Source organism: Podarcis bocagei (genome assembly GCF_964188305.1).
Source record: "Podarcis bocagei genome assembly, chromosome: 5".
Classification (NCBI taxonomy): Eukaryota; Metazoa; Chordata; class Lepidosauria; order Squamata; family Lacertidae; genus Podarcis; species Podarcis bocagei.
The window spans coordinates 10,084,219-10,098,898 of NC_138129.1; the positions used below are offsets into that span (position 1 = coordinate 10,084,219).

The 14,680-nt window shown below is 40.0% G+C and overlaps 1 protein-coding gene and 1 long non-coding RNA gene across 7 annotated transcripts in view; one reads left to right on the forward strand and one right to left on the reverse strand.

The window, feature by feature from the left end:
* The window catches only part of DIDO1 (death inducer-obliterator 1), a 67,955-nt gene that overhangs the window by 32,985 nt on the left and 20,290 nt on the right, over positions 1 to 14,680 (forward strand). For all 6 annotated transcript variants that reach the window (XM_081195942.1, XM_081195944.1, XM_081195946.1 and 3 more), the window contains 3 exons: positions 12,684 to 13,164; positions 13,740 to 13,899; positions 14,431 to 14,547. In XM_081195942.1, coding sequence (XP_081052068.1) covers positions 12,684 to 13,164; positions 13,740 to 13,899; positions 14,431 to 14,547 — 758 coding nt within the window. The remainder of the gene's footprint in view (positions 1 to 12,683; positions 13,165 to 13,739; positions 13,900 to 14,430; positions 14,548 to 14,680) is intronic.
* LOC308588361 overlaps positions 1 to 14,680 on the reverse strand; it is a 52,716-nt gene that overhangs the window by 14,029 nt on the left and 24,007 nt on the right. The window contains exons 7-10 of the long non-coding RNA XR_014008637.1: positions 14,407 to 14,518; positions 12,588 to 12,673; positions 8,889 to 8,990; positions 120 to 338 (exon numbers count right to left, since the gene is read on the reverse strand). This is a non-coding gene — a long non-coding RNA (uncharacterized lncRNA). The remainder of the gene's footprint in view (positions 1 to 119; positions 339 to 8,888; positions 8,991 to 12,587; positions 12,674 to 14,406; positions 14,519 to 14,680) is intronic.

Consider the following 14,680-nt stretch of genomic DNA (forward strand, 5'->3'; position numbering starts at 1 on the left):
GGGAGCTGAAGATGCCCTCCGTGGAGCTACATCTTCAAGATCTGTGCAAGAAGACTTAAGCGGTGGGCTGCACCACATATTGCAGGGGAGGTGTATAAGCTGCAGAAGCATCCACTTACCTGGGTTGGGTTTGGGAGAGTGTGAAGATTTTTCTTGTCCCACAGGCCAACTGATGAGATTCTAGATGTCCAAGGAAGGCATGCTAGACCTTGCCAGGATAAGTTTCCATAGAGCTTGAGCACCAGGGCTTGCCAATTCAATGTCCCATTTGCAATTGGTGCCATCTTGGATGATTCAGAGGAAGAAAACCGTCCTGAAAAGCGGCTATCCTTCCCTGCCTATAGTAGACCACTCCTGATAAGGCTGGTTAAAGTTCATCACACAGCATGTCACAATTACCCAGCCAAGTTGAAAACAGGTTCATCACTAATCATTTCTAAAAGGCTATATCAAACACACATGAAGCAATGCCTTATATTTATTTTCTGTACAGCACTGCGTATAGACAGCATTAATTTTCCTTCAGTTCCCCTTTTGTAAGGCTGGAGAAAACTAATTCACCCATATCTAGAATATGATCATGGTTAAAATGCAGAGAAGCTGCCTTAATCAAGTTATACGAGTTCGAAACCTGATTGTAGGCAGCAGCAAACAGTTGCAGTTTACATTTGTTCCAAGTGGGGAGTAGTACAACTGAAAATAGTTTGAACCAACAAGCAGTCCTGGGTGACTTGAATTGGGCAAATGCTCATAGACTTGCCTCACTATTACAAAGAAATCCTGACACAGATGAACAGCCTGTCCTAACACTTGCGAGTCCAGAATCTGGGTTTAAAGCAAGCCTTGCTTTCAAGCCTGATTTGATGACTCTAGAGGGGTGGGCAATGCAGCGTGTTTTGAGATGGGGGGGGGGGCTTAGATGCACTTTAGAAGATGCTTAGTGGGTCCAGAAGGGGAACCAGGAACAAAAAAAATTGATACATAATACAGATTTAAAAGTATAACAGGAACTATCTTCCTCCAACTGCAGACAGGAGGATTTGAGGCAGATTTTGGTGACACATCTAGGAACCAAAGATTCAGGGCTACATTAGGGCGCTTGAGTGTCTTTCAAGCATGGCTCTACATGCTGCTGATGCTCTGAAGTGTTGCATTCATCTCCCAACAGTGAACATGCGGAGGCAACACTTGAGTTACAGTTTGTGGTAAGTAATAATGTGGAATGGCTGCAGCACCTGCTGATCTTTGCCATTTATACTATTCAACATTATGGAAGTGCTTGGAATGGGTTTTGCTTTTTGAGGGTTTAAAATACCCCTCCTACAAGCCTCCACACCCATCTTTTGCACTGTGAATGGGGGCTTGGGTACTTCTTTATTTACCTGGAGATTGTTCATTCCTACAAGAACATTCCACTTCCATTTTCTTAAATGGACTGGATGTTCTCTGTTAAAGAGAACATTACACACTCCATAGCACAATTCTGTAATAGTGCTGCATATAAATATTGACAGTGCATAATAAAAAGTTAGGAAAATCCAATGAATACTAGAACTGATTAGGCATATGTGATTAGCAGCATATGAAAATGACCTCAAGTTTGGCCCGCTGATAAGACAGTTTGTCTATGCAGTTACTAAGATCTTCCACACACTACTGGTGAATTACTAGCTTAGCCTTCTATTTCAGTTTCCCTGTTCAGCAAAGGGAAAACATAGTAAATTCAGTAAAAAGCCACCTTGGCTTTTAGGGGAGTTGGAATGAGGGCAAACTTCTCCCCATTCTGACCATCTGGTTTCTTGAGACCAATAAGGCCTGCAGAGGTTCCCATCTACTTTTAGCCTTGCACAAATCGGCAACCCAAGAACAGCACACAAGATTCTCTTAAGCCACTCGCTGGGAAACATTAGATTATTGCAAATTGTGCCACACGGAGACTTGGCAGAAACTGCTTTCTCAGAAATCTGCAATGAAATGCATTTGGGATTTTTGTACATTTTAGCTACAGCAAACAAAACTAGCACAATCCATGTACTAAATTCTCAAATCAACCTAAGCGGAGCTCGCATTGACAATCCTCACGATGCTTACCAACTATCTCACTCGTGATACAAAATCTTGCTTCTTGCCAGAAGATGCCACCTGAGCCCTGTTACTGCAGTTTACATTTCATGTGGTACTAAGAGAAGACAACTGGATCATGGGGTTGATTTGCCCTATTTCATCCAGTTACCGAGGCAGCAGTGTAATAACAGGCTACCAGTGCAGTGGTTACCAAAGCATTTTGGCCCTAGCTTTATTACTGAAATTTTGCATTGTTGCATGGTATACAAATAATATGGGCAGCAATGTTTGAAAAGCAGTCATGTGCAGGTGTTGTGATGCATAATCATCTCAACAGATCTACTAACCGCCTGTGTTTTGCTGAAATGGTTTCAAATTGGTATTTCAGGTAGGGCATTCTTAGCGCACATAAGCTCCCACAATTTGGCAAGAACAGTGGTGCCTCGCAAGACGAAAAACCCGCTAGACAAAAGGGTTTTCCGTTTTTCGATGCGCTTTGCAAGACGAATTTCCCTATGGGCTTGCTTCGCAAAACGAAAAAGTCTTGCAAGTCTTGAGGATTTCCCCCCCCCTTTCGCTAAGCCTTTAATAGCCGCTAAACCGCTAATAGCGCTAAGCCGCTAATAGGGTTGCTTCGCAAGACGAAAAAACCACTAGACGAAGAGACTCGCGGAATGGATTAATTTCGTCTTGCGAGGCACCACTGAACATGATTGCCATTTCACAAGGAGAAAATTAGATTCATGCCTTTGTTTTAGATGAGGTTTTTTGTTCTGTTTTTTAATAAAGTGCTCCTGGTTTCATCTGATGCAGATTATTAAGTTAGCCATTTCAAAGATTTGGTTGTTATTTTTTTGTAAGCAAAGTCAAATTTCTAAGTCAAATGTAGGCGCTCTGAACTGAATCTGCAACAGTGGTAGTTCACTCAAAACTACTTCAGAAAGGTTAGCTTTTCTGAAATCATTAGAGAATCGTGCAGTAGAAGACAAGATGGGGAGTCATGTGTGGACTGGTAGGTGAGCTCTGAGGTGATCTATGCGAAGCAGCTCCATATACATACCACAACAGACAGATACTTCTTTTCATGAGGACTAGAAACTTGATTAAGCTGAAATTTCTAGAAATCTGAAAAATACACTGGGTGTGATTTTGTGATTTTCATCCTTGCCGTGAATTAGTGTCACTGGGTAAACCTGGAAACCACATTTAATCTGATTGTTACTATCATATCTAAAGTGAATACTTTTTGAAGAAGCCATATATGATGAATAGGTATGCCAAGTTCTAGACATGAGGAAGATTTAAATTATATAACCTTTCTGCGCCCGCCCGCCCCGGTCAGCCTTCCATATAATGTTTTAAAATCTCTGTTTACTGGCTCATATTTTTGTGGTATTCGCTTACGAAAGATACATATGCTTCGTGATGATGGTATACGGAACCTGACTATATATGGGCTTGCAAACAAAGGCTTAAACATGTGTACCACATTATGTGCCTACACAGATGATGTGCTTGGCCACCCTCAACATAGTCATGTGTGCTATTCAGCAATTAAGGAAAGGTGGTGTGTTCTTTTTCCCTTATGGAAGTAGCCAGTCTACCAATGAAACTGCTAGGGATGTTTTGATATTTTAGGTAATTTGAGGGTAATTGCTGACCAGCCAACTGGCATTTCCAATATTGGAGCATGTAATGTTGCATTCATTAATGGAACACACTGTTCAGTTGCTAACCATAGGACTTTAGATTCATTTGTGACTAGTTCCATCACTCCTTCTAAAGTGAAAGAAGATCCCCTCTGGGGACTATTGAATCACTTCCCAATGTCTCGGTATCGTCAACATGAGCTTAGTGTAGAATTGTTAGCTTGTGGGAGATAAGGACTTGATTACAACTACTTTCTCCTCTGCCACCTAAATCCAAATTACATGAATATCCTAATATGGGCCCTGAACAAACAAGATTCCAAAGAAGGATGGCAGAGAGCCTACTGGCAGCTTACTCCTTTCAACAGAATGACCAACGTAGACTAATTTTATGGCTGGACTTTCCAACATCTTATGGTGTCATCAAATGAGAACTGCAAACAATAGGGGTACCAGAACTGCAGTACCAATTGTTAAGCCTGTATGCATATGCCCCCATCTAGGGTCTGCCTGCACACTGTAAGGAATTGGCAGTCATTTTCTATTGAACGCCTCTTGCAACTGATGGAAGCAAGTTGGAACCTGTAGTTGCACACATCAAATTCTAATGCTAACCCAAATTTCATTGGGAAGGAGCAGATTTCCCTACCCAAATGCAACTTGATGAGCAAGTCTAAACTTCATATCCCATCAGTAAATCTACAATGAATGGGCTGAACAGGTTTCTCTTAGCCTTCTTTGCCTGCCTTCTTGTTGCCTTACCTAATTTACAGGACATCTAAACGTAACTCGGGTGTCCCATTTTTCCAGTGAGCATGTGCATATCAACAAATTGCAGTATGGGCAAATCTGGTCATGCTGCTTTAGTATATATGCAACTATGTTTTTCTTTTGAAAGGTACTGGCAGGCAGACAAACCCCATGCCTGGGGGGAGGGTGTAAAATAAACCAGTGTTGTGTAATTGGCACTTAAAGGAGTGTGGTCTAAACTGGCTTAAATAAGATAATGGTACTGGAAGGAAGGTTAGCAGGATGTAAGTGACACACATACAGAACCGGGGGGAAACCTCTTGCCTTCTAAACGCTGCATTACAGCTCCCATCCCTGACCATTTGTGATCCTGGCTGGGGCTGATGGGAGTTTGGAAATGCCATCTTTGAATGATCACAAGTTCCGCAGCACAGTATAGGAAGGGACCAAACTTAGTACTAAGGAGTCAACAACATACAGGGATTTTTTCAAAAAGCAAAACAAGAATGACAAAGCTGATTTAAAAATATTAAATGGCATATTTAAATTGGTTTTTTAAAAAAAATCTAATGTGCTATTGATTTCTGCATTTTAATGTTTGTTGAATTGAAATAGTGATAATTAATCCTGTGCATAGGCATTCCTGTAAGCTTCAACCCTATAAATACCCTATGCTCTAGCAAGTAGGCAGACCTCTCTTACCTATGTCTTTTATGTATATAACAGGTGCTACTACTTTTAAGAGATTGTTTTTACTGCATAATCAAGCCATATATTTAAATAAGCTGTATAAAACTTCTGCGACTTTTAAGATTCCCATCCAGCTGCAATCTTCAGTATTAAGCCAAAAGCTAGCTACTGCCTACAGAACTGATGGTGGTGAGTGCATGCCTTGTGCAATAGCTATGAGTAGAATGCAATCACTTCCCTTTCCTATCTGACTCTAGAAATTCTATGCATTTCCTACCACCACCACCACATTCCTGAATAATGTACATGCATGAGCTGTTTGTGGTTTTCTGGCTGTAATACTATACATTTCCTTTCTTTGGGGAAAGTTGAACAAAACAGAAAAACCAAAACAGGAAAGTACTTCCTGCCTTTCTGGGGGGGGGGGTTCAGCTCAAATGTTCTAGACTAGGTGTGAGGAATGTTTGACCCTCCAGATGTTGCTGAACTACACATCTGATAAACTGCAGCAAGCACAGCCAATGGCCAAAGATGATGGGAGTTGTAGTTCAGCAACATCTGGAGAGTCAAAGGTTCTGACACCTGGTCTAGACAGTGAGCTGTTTTTATGAGGGATTCTGCTATGTCGGAATACCATCACACAGATCCGAACAAATGCAGGTCACTAAATGGCACTGCAAATGAATGCTGTGTCCAAGACGGCTTAAACTATCCCCTTTGATTTTATGCAGGCTCTCTTTGCTTGAGAACCGCATTTACAGCCACAATTGGATGGCTTTCAATTTTAGGTGAAATAGAATTCCGTCTTTTATATGCGCTAATTAAAGTTTCTGGTCACTTCCCCCTAAGCTATACCTTCAGCTGCATCAGTGCTTTTTTCAACAAATGACATGTATAAAGATAAGTCTACTCACTATGAGCCTAGTTTTTGACTATATTCATGCAATCATGGCCATGTGTAGGTTGCTGAGGCTAGACCCATGAAAAGTTGGCAAGAATTCCCTGACTCCCAAGTCGTACCGTTTGTCCATTAACTCCACTTCCCCTCAGATGGATGTTTAACAGATGCACAAACAGTTTTGATTTCCTATATGAGGGTGGTCCAACATGCAGCCCGGGGGTTGCATGCAGCCCTCAAGGCCATTTTCGACAGCCTTTGGCAGTGTTCAGGACTTCTTAAAGTGACTCAAGTAGCTGGCTTTTTTTTTCTTATTGCTGTGAGGCACACAAGAAAACAAACGGCAAAGGCGCTTGTCTCTCTCATCCCCTTCAAGGCCAAACGGGCCAGCCCTCCCCTGCTGTATCCTCTAACCTTGCCCAGGATTGCTCTGGACAACAAAATAATGTATTAATGTGAGAGAGGTATTTTCCACACACAGATAATGAACAACTGGATACATCCACATATATAAGGCTCAGTGAACTTAACAGCATTTGCTTAAGTCTTGCACTGCATTTTGACCACACATGGAGTTATAATCCTATTTTGCGGATCACAGCCTAGCACACTGATTCAGCGCATACTAACTCAGGAGCATAGCTGTCGACCATCCCTTATTTGGCGGGAAAGTCCCTTATCCCAGCACCGTGTCCCGCTGCTGTCCCTTATTGATGATGTCCCTTAAATTTCCCGGGTTTCAAAGGAAGCAGCTCCTCTCCCTGCCAGCCAGGGAGGCTCCAACTGTGTTGCTTGGCTGCGTTACTCACCCAATAAGGAGTCTAAGAATGACTGGGGGTGGAGCTTGCATGCCTTGTGCCGCTCAATTCGGCCATGTTGCCTGGAGACTCACCTTTGCTCAGCACTTCCCAGCAGAGAGGGGATGGTGGTTTTCCTTGTTGCATCCCCTTTGCCGGGTTGCTGCGCTGTGGGAACCACTGCTTGAGGTTTCGTTTGGCTGCTGGCTGGGCTTTCTGCCTTTGGCTCAGAGGGAGAAGGTGAACATACCCGTGCTGGGAAAATCCCTTATTTTGGCTGCTGATCCCTTATTTTCAAGGCTGCTGGCCCTTTATTTTCAAATCTGTAAGTTGACAGCTATGCTCAGGAGTAGGTCCCATTATGCTTATACTTAAATATACTAATGGTGTATATTAAATAATATTAGCTATACTGCAAATACTTAAGTAACAATATAAAAATTTGGTTCACTCTGGAGCCTCTGGTTTCTGTGTCAAAGTACTCTTGCCGCACACTTTGGGAGGTTGGACCACTCTGTCCCATATTATGGACTAGAGTAATCCGTGCAGACTTGTGGAGTGGAATGTGAATTGTACAGTTAATATAAGTAATTGTCTAGATTTGTGTTAGTCTGGTGTAATATCCTTCTGTATTAAGATTTGCTACAATTTCGATCTAGGAAAATTTTATTTGGGTTGGTGGCTATGGAAAAGGTCAGTCCTGCATTTCTTCCTACTGCTCAGTTCCGTAAACTCCACAGCAGACCCCTGCTTGGTATAATGTGCACCTGAATGATATTTTTTCATACTTTCGACTTGATTTGTGGCATACTTGCCCAAAAGAATGGTCACCACTTAGTATTCAACTTACGAAGACCACTAAAACCATGTGTCAGTAGAAGTGATTTTATAAAAGCAGCTGCAAGTAACAGTTATTGGAATTTGTGAATATAATTCCCTTAATTCTGCATATGGTGATCACCAGCCTTTGAGCATTTGCAGGCAAACACTGTAAAGTACTTTGCCCCAAAATGTCTGGATGGAGCTGTTTAGTTGGTATGAAGATGTGGACACTGGCTAGGATAGGATGGAGTCCCCCTTACAGTAGCAGCTAGCCGTGTCTCCAGGTAGCTGCTTAGTCGGGCACTTGGGGAGCTACCAATACGATTGTCATGCAGCTACTGTGCTATCGCTGTTGATCTTCCCTCTTCACCTTCAAGGCCTCAAAGCTTCCTGCCCACAAACAACAGATCAGGGCTGACATCTGTTGCAGCCGTTCTCTCTGCGCACTTGCCCTGGACTGCAGCTCTGCAATTATACTTGTTTTCAAAGCCCCCAGCCCTCATTTCACGAATGGGAACACAACAAGCCTGCAGGCAATTTGAGACCCCATCTGTTCTGGAGTGTTTTTCTCTTGTGTCGTGCCTGAGGATACAGCTTGTTTGTTTTTCTCTGTCCCGCTCTTATCCTCCAAGACACAAAATATGTACGTTGCTGTGGCAATGCACAAGTATGGGCAGTAACAGGAGAAAAGAAGGCAGAAAAATCAGGCCAAGCACACATGTTGGGATTTTATGTTTGGCTATCTATAGTCTGCTCTCGAATCAGGTATCCTTTCTCAGTATTTGCTCATCTGTTGCTCTTGGGTTCTTAGGCGATTTTATCTCCCTAAAGCTGGATCCCTGCCTCCAGTAGTGTTTTTCTTGCCCTTTCCTTATTTGGGGCTTTCAGTGGTCTCCTAGTCAAGAGACTAAAAAGGTCTACATCATCTTTACTTCATGAATTCTGCACCAGGCGATTCCAGACCACACACTTCAGCCCTCATTCTTAAAATGTAGCATTTGAGTTACTTTCATGGGAAGGGTTTGATACTACATAAAAACACAGTAAAACTAGTACGGGCCCTTGTATTCATAGGTTGCAGGAATTTCTCAACACATCTTGACAGGCTGGGTGGGTGGTTTTTTATGATGAAATACATGTGCTTCAGAATTGTTAATGCCAAATAACCCCCGGGACCTTATGAAGAAGGGCAGGCAAGAAATTGAATTAATACCTTACTTTGTATGCATAAGCAGGGAAGCCCATAGTGTGTTGTCACTCCGTGGCTGCTGTAAATTCCTCACAAGTCTTCCACCCATCACAGCTGGCATGGTCAGGTACCTGGAGGTTAAAATAAAAGAGTGAGAAGCCCATGATGAAAAACTAGGTTCTTAGTTACTTCAACTCCCAATTGCTTTGGTAGATTTGTTTATGCTACAGTTGAAGAAAACAGAAAGCTTGCTACTGTGCGGCAAATGCCTCCTGTTGTGTCTAATCATTTGCATAGCGGCTTTTGCAGATATGCCAGTATTTTTCAGGCTGTCAGTGTTCAACTGCTAAAATGTAAAAAATAAGAAGAGGTTAGATCCTGTTAACTTTTCAAATGTAAAACCAACAACTTAAACTAAATGCAAGTTTCAGTAGGAAAAAATTAAAGTCTTAATCCTGCATTTCCTGAGAGAACTTACTGCAGCCCTTGGGAGACTCTGTGTCTCTTCTATAGAGAACATTCGTTACACAAAAAGAGCATCTCAGGATATTTGTTTATAAGAAGGCAAGCTCAAAAGCAATTCCTGAAGGTGATTATTTTTCCTATACTGTATATGGTATATCTAACATTTTCTGTATATGTTTTATAACTTGGAATCACAGAGCTGCAGAGTTGGAAGGGACCTCAAGGGTCATCTAGTCCAACCCCCTGTAGTGCAGGAATCCTGATCATAGCTGTACCTTGGTTGGCTCAAACCACCAACCACCTGGTTAACAGTCAGACACACTGAGCCATTGTGCCATTCTTCAAACCAGTTTGTGCGTAAGAGCAGAGTTATGTTTCAATAAGACCCTATGCCAAACACCCACTTCTCCCACACTAGACATCAGAGGTGTCTAGTTTATATGCCACTTTCCCACGGTAAACTGTACAAAGTGGCTGCCAGTATTACTCAATTATAAAAAGGCAAAACATTTTTTGCCAAGGGTGCGTTGTCTACATGATTTAAGGTATATCAACAATAAGGTACAGAAACTTGATTTAAAAATAAGAGCTGGGCTTTTCAGAATGCTGCAGTTTATATTCTGAGCTTATCTAGAATTTGCAAGTACATAGAGTCCTGTGTTTGCTCTATGCTATTACCAGATTCTAATTTATTGCAAAAACGAGTGATGATAAAAAGCAGAGTGATCATATTCCTCAAAGGAATCCTCGTGGAGGAGCATCCCTGGGGATAAGGGGAACACTTAGTGATTTGTGTAGATTAGGAAAAGAGACTACTAGGAGTTCCAACGGGGCAGCTACAATTGGCTTTGAAGCATGGAGGGGACAGGGATTTGGGAAGAGCAAATTATGTACAAGTACCAAAAGGAAAACTTGAGTAAGAGTAACTGGGATGAACACATCAGATGCTGCATCTCCAATCTTAAGAAGCCTAATTGCAGTGAGTGAACAAGTTATCTGTTTCTGAATCTATTGGTGTGCTAAATCAAAAATATTGGGCGAAACTAAAGTTTAATAGGTGTAAAAAGTCACCATTATAGTCTAATGAAGTACATATTTTTATTGTCTCCATATGAAACGTAACTTGCAAGTTTTGAAACTCTAAATTTAAATTATTTAAATGCTAAAGATTTGACTTTTAACTTGGAACCATAGGCATTAAAATTTGTCTTTCTAGGAACCTGGTTTTATTGGACCACTGTTCTGCCATGTGGTTATTTAGTATGGGATGCCATGGTCAGAGTGCTAACTCAGTGTCAAAGGTTTGTGCTGTGCTGCTGCCACAAGCTGACCTTGGAACAAACATAGTTGTGTGTGTAACTCTATGGGTTGTGTCCAATTGGTGTCCTTACAAAAAAGCTTTTACTGCTAAAGAAAGGCAAGGTAACAATCTTAGATTACAAAACATTTCTGTGGTTAAATATTCCTTTCTGAAAAGCAAGTTCTGTATAATTTTTCAGAAGTATAAACATTATAGTATAAACATCGAGATTATTGTGTTTATCTCCTATTGCTCTTGAACCTCTGTAAAGAACTATTTATAGTAAAGGCATAGTATTCTCTTCAACAGGAGTATTTATTCACTTATTTCAACTAAACCACATGAAATAGCCTAATCACAAATGCAAACATTAGTGGCTCTTCATTTCAGGTCTTTTCTCAATCTGGCAATAAGTGCCATGCCATTCACAATGCTATCATACATATAGATACGCCGACTCGATCGAGTGGACAGAACACTAGCTCACCATGAGTATTTTAAATTATCTGATGTGGTTGGACTCTGATCCCATCCAGTATGCTAAACATTAATGAATGCAAAGTTTTACTCCTACTGTAGTAGTTTACATGAACTCATTTGCTCAAGATAGCAGCACTTTGCAGAGGCAGCAGCAACAAAAGTCACAAAGATTGTTTATCTTGGAATAACTAAAGTACATTGCTATATGCTGCATGACAGAAAGAACACACTAAACGTGAGTACATGATACCTAATGAATTTCTAGAAGAGCAGATCTCTCATTCAATCTTACTTCAGAGATATTTTACTTCAGAGGTATTTAAATATAATTCCTCTAATGAGAATAGGTTTCAGATGTCTTGTTTAGAGATTTTTAGCAAGTATGGTTTTCAGCTACCAAAATTACGGCCTGTATTTTAAGATGCTGCTTTAAAAATGATGACTGAAAATTGCATAATAACAAACAGTTCACACTACATTCCTTCTGTTAATGAGTGTTATACTGTTCCTCATTCCAGCCATTGTCCAGATCTATTCCATTGTTAATAGAGGTTATTTTTCTTTTGAATGTGAGTTATTTCACATGTGCATCTATATATCTAGATACCTTAGTTTCTATAGTTTAAATAGAACCTTGCAATTTCATTTTAAGGCAAATGTTTGTTTTCGAGGGAGGCACTTATTTACAGAAAACACTTGTGAATATCATAATATGTTACAATCCTACAAGTTTCTTACTGAGCATGTGTTGAAATGCTAGGAAAGTTGTGGTCGATTGCGGCCACACATATACAGGTAGGAATGAAAGCTGATGTTACGATGCAAGAATGATGTTACAAGCAGAATTCTAAAGTGTTTCAGGTGAAATGATGCTAGGGGAGAGATGTAATAAAATCAGATGCTATTCTAACAAGTGCTCTTCTGAAACGTTCAGCTTAAGTATTTGTTTTGATGTGTTGTGGCCATTACTTCACACTGATAATTCAACATATCTGATACAAGTATAATAAATGTTAGAATTGCTTGCATGATTTAGAAAGTGCATATTCTTTCTTTTCCTTAAAAAAAAACAACAGCTTGTATGCCTGAGCCTTATACTTGCTGTTTTGTATATGTGTTAGCTCATGTGTGCAATCTTTGAAGATGGATCTACTTTTGTTTTAAAAGTGTGAAAAACATGTATTCGAAATAGCTTTCTTTTTGATATGTTTTCTCTCCTTAAGAGATTGTACCCTTTCCCTTTGGGCATGATTCATTGGGCATGATTCATTTGCATCATGGGCACAGCCCATCTCTCCCTGTGTCTTGCAAGTTTATTGTGTCAAATCAATTTGTACAAAAATAAGGCACCTTCTTCATAAAACCAATATAAGTTTCTATCACTTCTATAAGATAGTTTTAAACAACAAATATTGTTTGTCCATAATCTAGCCTAAATTGATCTTCTTTAATCTCTTTATTTTCATTAAAAAAAATTACGCACATGTTTGGCTTACTGGATCATGTCTCTTGTTGAATTTTTGCAGCACAGCACCTGTTGCAAAAAATATAATTTATTGTGTTTTGTTCCTGATAACAGCACAGAAAGAGGAACGTAAGAATGAGGATAAGCCAGCTGAATCTTCAGTAGCATCAAAGAAAATGGTTGTGTCAACTACTGCAGCGTCTCAACCCACTTCTGCAATGTCTACCCAAAGCAGAAATCTGCCCTTAAAGAAACCCTCTACATTTACTAGTCCTAAGCATCCAATTAAATACTCTGCTGCAGGTTTCAAAGGGGTGATACCTAAGAAATCTTCACTTTCAACTGGTCCACCTACATCAAGCAATGTGTCATCATCAAAGCCTTCACCTTTGTCCTATGGTACATCCTCAGTTTATAAAAAAACAATTTCCTCTTCAAGCATTGGTGGAGGACTCAGGAAGCCCATGGTGTCCTCTGCTTCTTCAACAACTTCCTCAGCTACACAAGCAAAATCTGCAAGTGCTAGTCAATCACAGCCTAACTCTCAAATTCGCCAAAATATACGAAGATCCCTTAAGGAGATATTGTGGAAAAGGTAGGCACTAAGTGCACTTGCTCTGTGAAAATAATCTCTATAGTTTAGGATAATCATTAGATTTAATGCTGCGTGAACAGTGATATTCATCTCTTTTCACCTTTCATAGCACTTTAGATAATGTATCTGAAATACGTTTAGTGCTAAAATAGTTGTGAATATTTTTGACTGAGAAGGAAATACCTTAGTAAATGTCAACATTTCTTGAAGGTTTTAAACAAGAATAGAAGGCCCCAAAGGCAATCTTACTATCTTGAAAACTAGATTTTTTTTAAAAAACCATGGTATTCGCAAAACAGATAAGCACTGTCCAATATAAATGCATGTGCTCATCACCAGTTTCCCAAACTATCATTAGTACTTTAAGCAGCAGAACAATCCTCCTGAGTACATTATATTCAGAGGATGTTGCAGCAGTGGATAGTGGGAATCAAAGAAGGAAAATTCATCCTTGAATTAAGTAGGCCATTTTTGAGACTTGAAGATTCTTCCTGCATGTAGGTAGATCAAGTTACTTAGCAGTACTGTCATTTTTGACTCCCTTTTCTTTCTTTCCTAACTCTTTCTTTTGGCAGAGTAAATGATAGTGATGATCTGGCTATGACAGAGAGTGAGGTGGGAAAGATTGCACTGAACATTGAAAAGGAGATGTTTAATTTATTCCAGGCTACAGACAATCGGTATAAGAGTAAATATCGCAGCATTATGTTTAATCTGAAGGACCCTAAAAATCAGGTTTGTATGAAAGCGAATGAATGACTTCTCTACAGCCTTTTTTTTTTAAGTGGACAGCCTTTGATTTGACTGCATCATTTATTTTATAGCTCTTTTTGTAAACTGCTTTGAGTTTTCTTTACAATCAAGAGGATTGTAAATTTTATTGGGGTAGGGGCTTTGGAAGCATGAATGGCTAAAACTAACAAGCTTGGGGCTTTTTGGTTTAGAAAAGAGGCAAGGGAATATGATAGAGATATATAAAATTCTGCATGTGGAGAAAATGCCTGTGGAACGCTCAGTCCCATCTATTGTTTGTGCCCATTTCTGATACAGACATGCTTCAAATTATGTTGTAGACTCTTAATATTTTGCTAACCTGGCAATATTTTTTTAAAAATGTATTTTAAATATTTCATTCTATTTACACTTAAGACCTTTTAGAAGGAATTCATGAACTGGATGACAGCATTTACTTGCCTATTGGAAGATTCTCATTTGCTAGTTGTGTAAGTAGTTACTGCTCACCTCAAATCACTCCTCTCTCTTTAGGGACTTTTCCATCGTGTTCTTAGGGAAGACCTTCCTTTGTCAAGGCTTGTAAGAATGAAGCCAGAAGAACTCGTATCCAAAGAGCTATCTACATGGAAAGAAAAGCCAGCCAAAGCAGTAAGCAATAAATTTTTGAGGTGTTTATTATGTAAGGATGGTTGATGAGCAATTCCAGATGATGTGGTAATTGACTACAGATTAATGATTAAAGTCTAGATCACTGACTTTGTGTATGTATACAAATCGCATT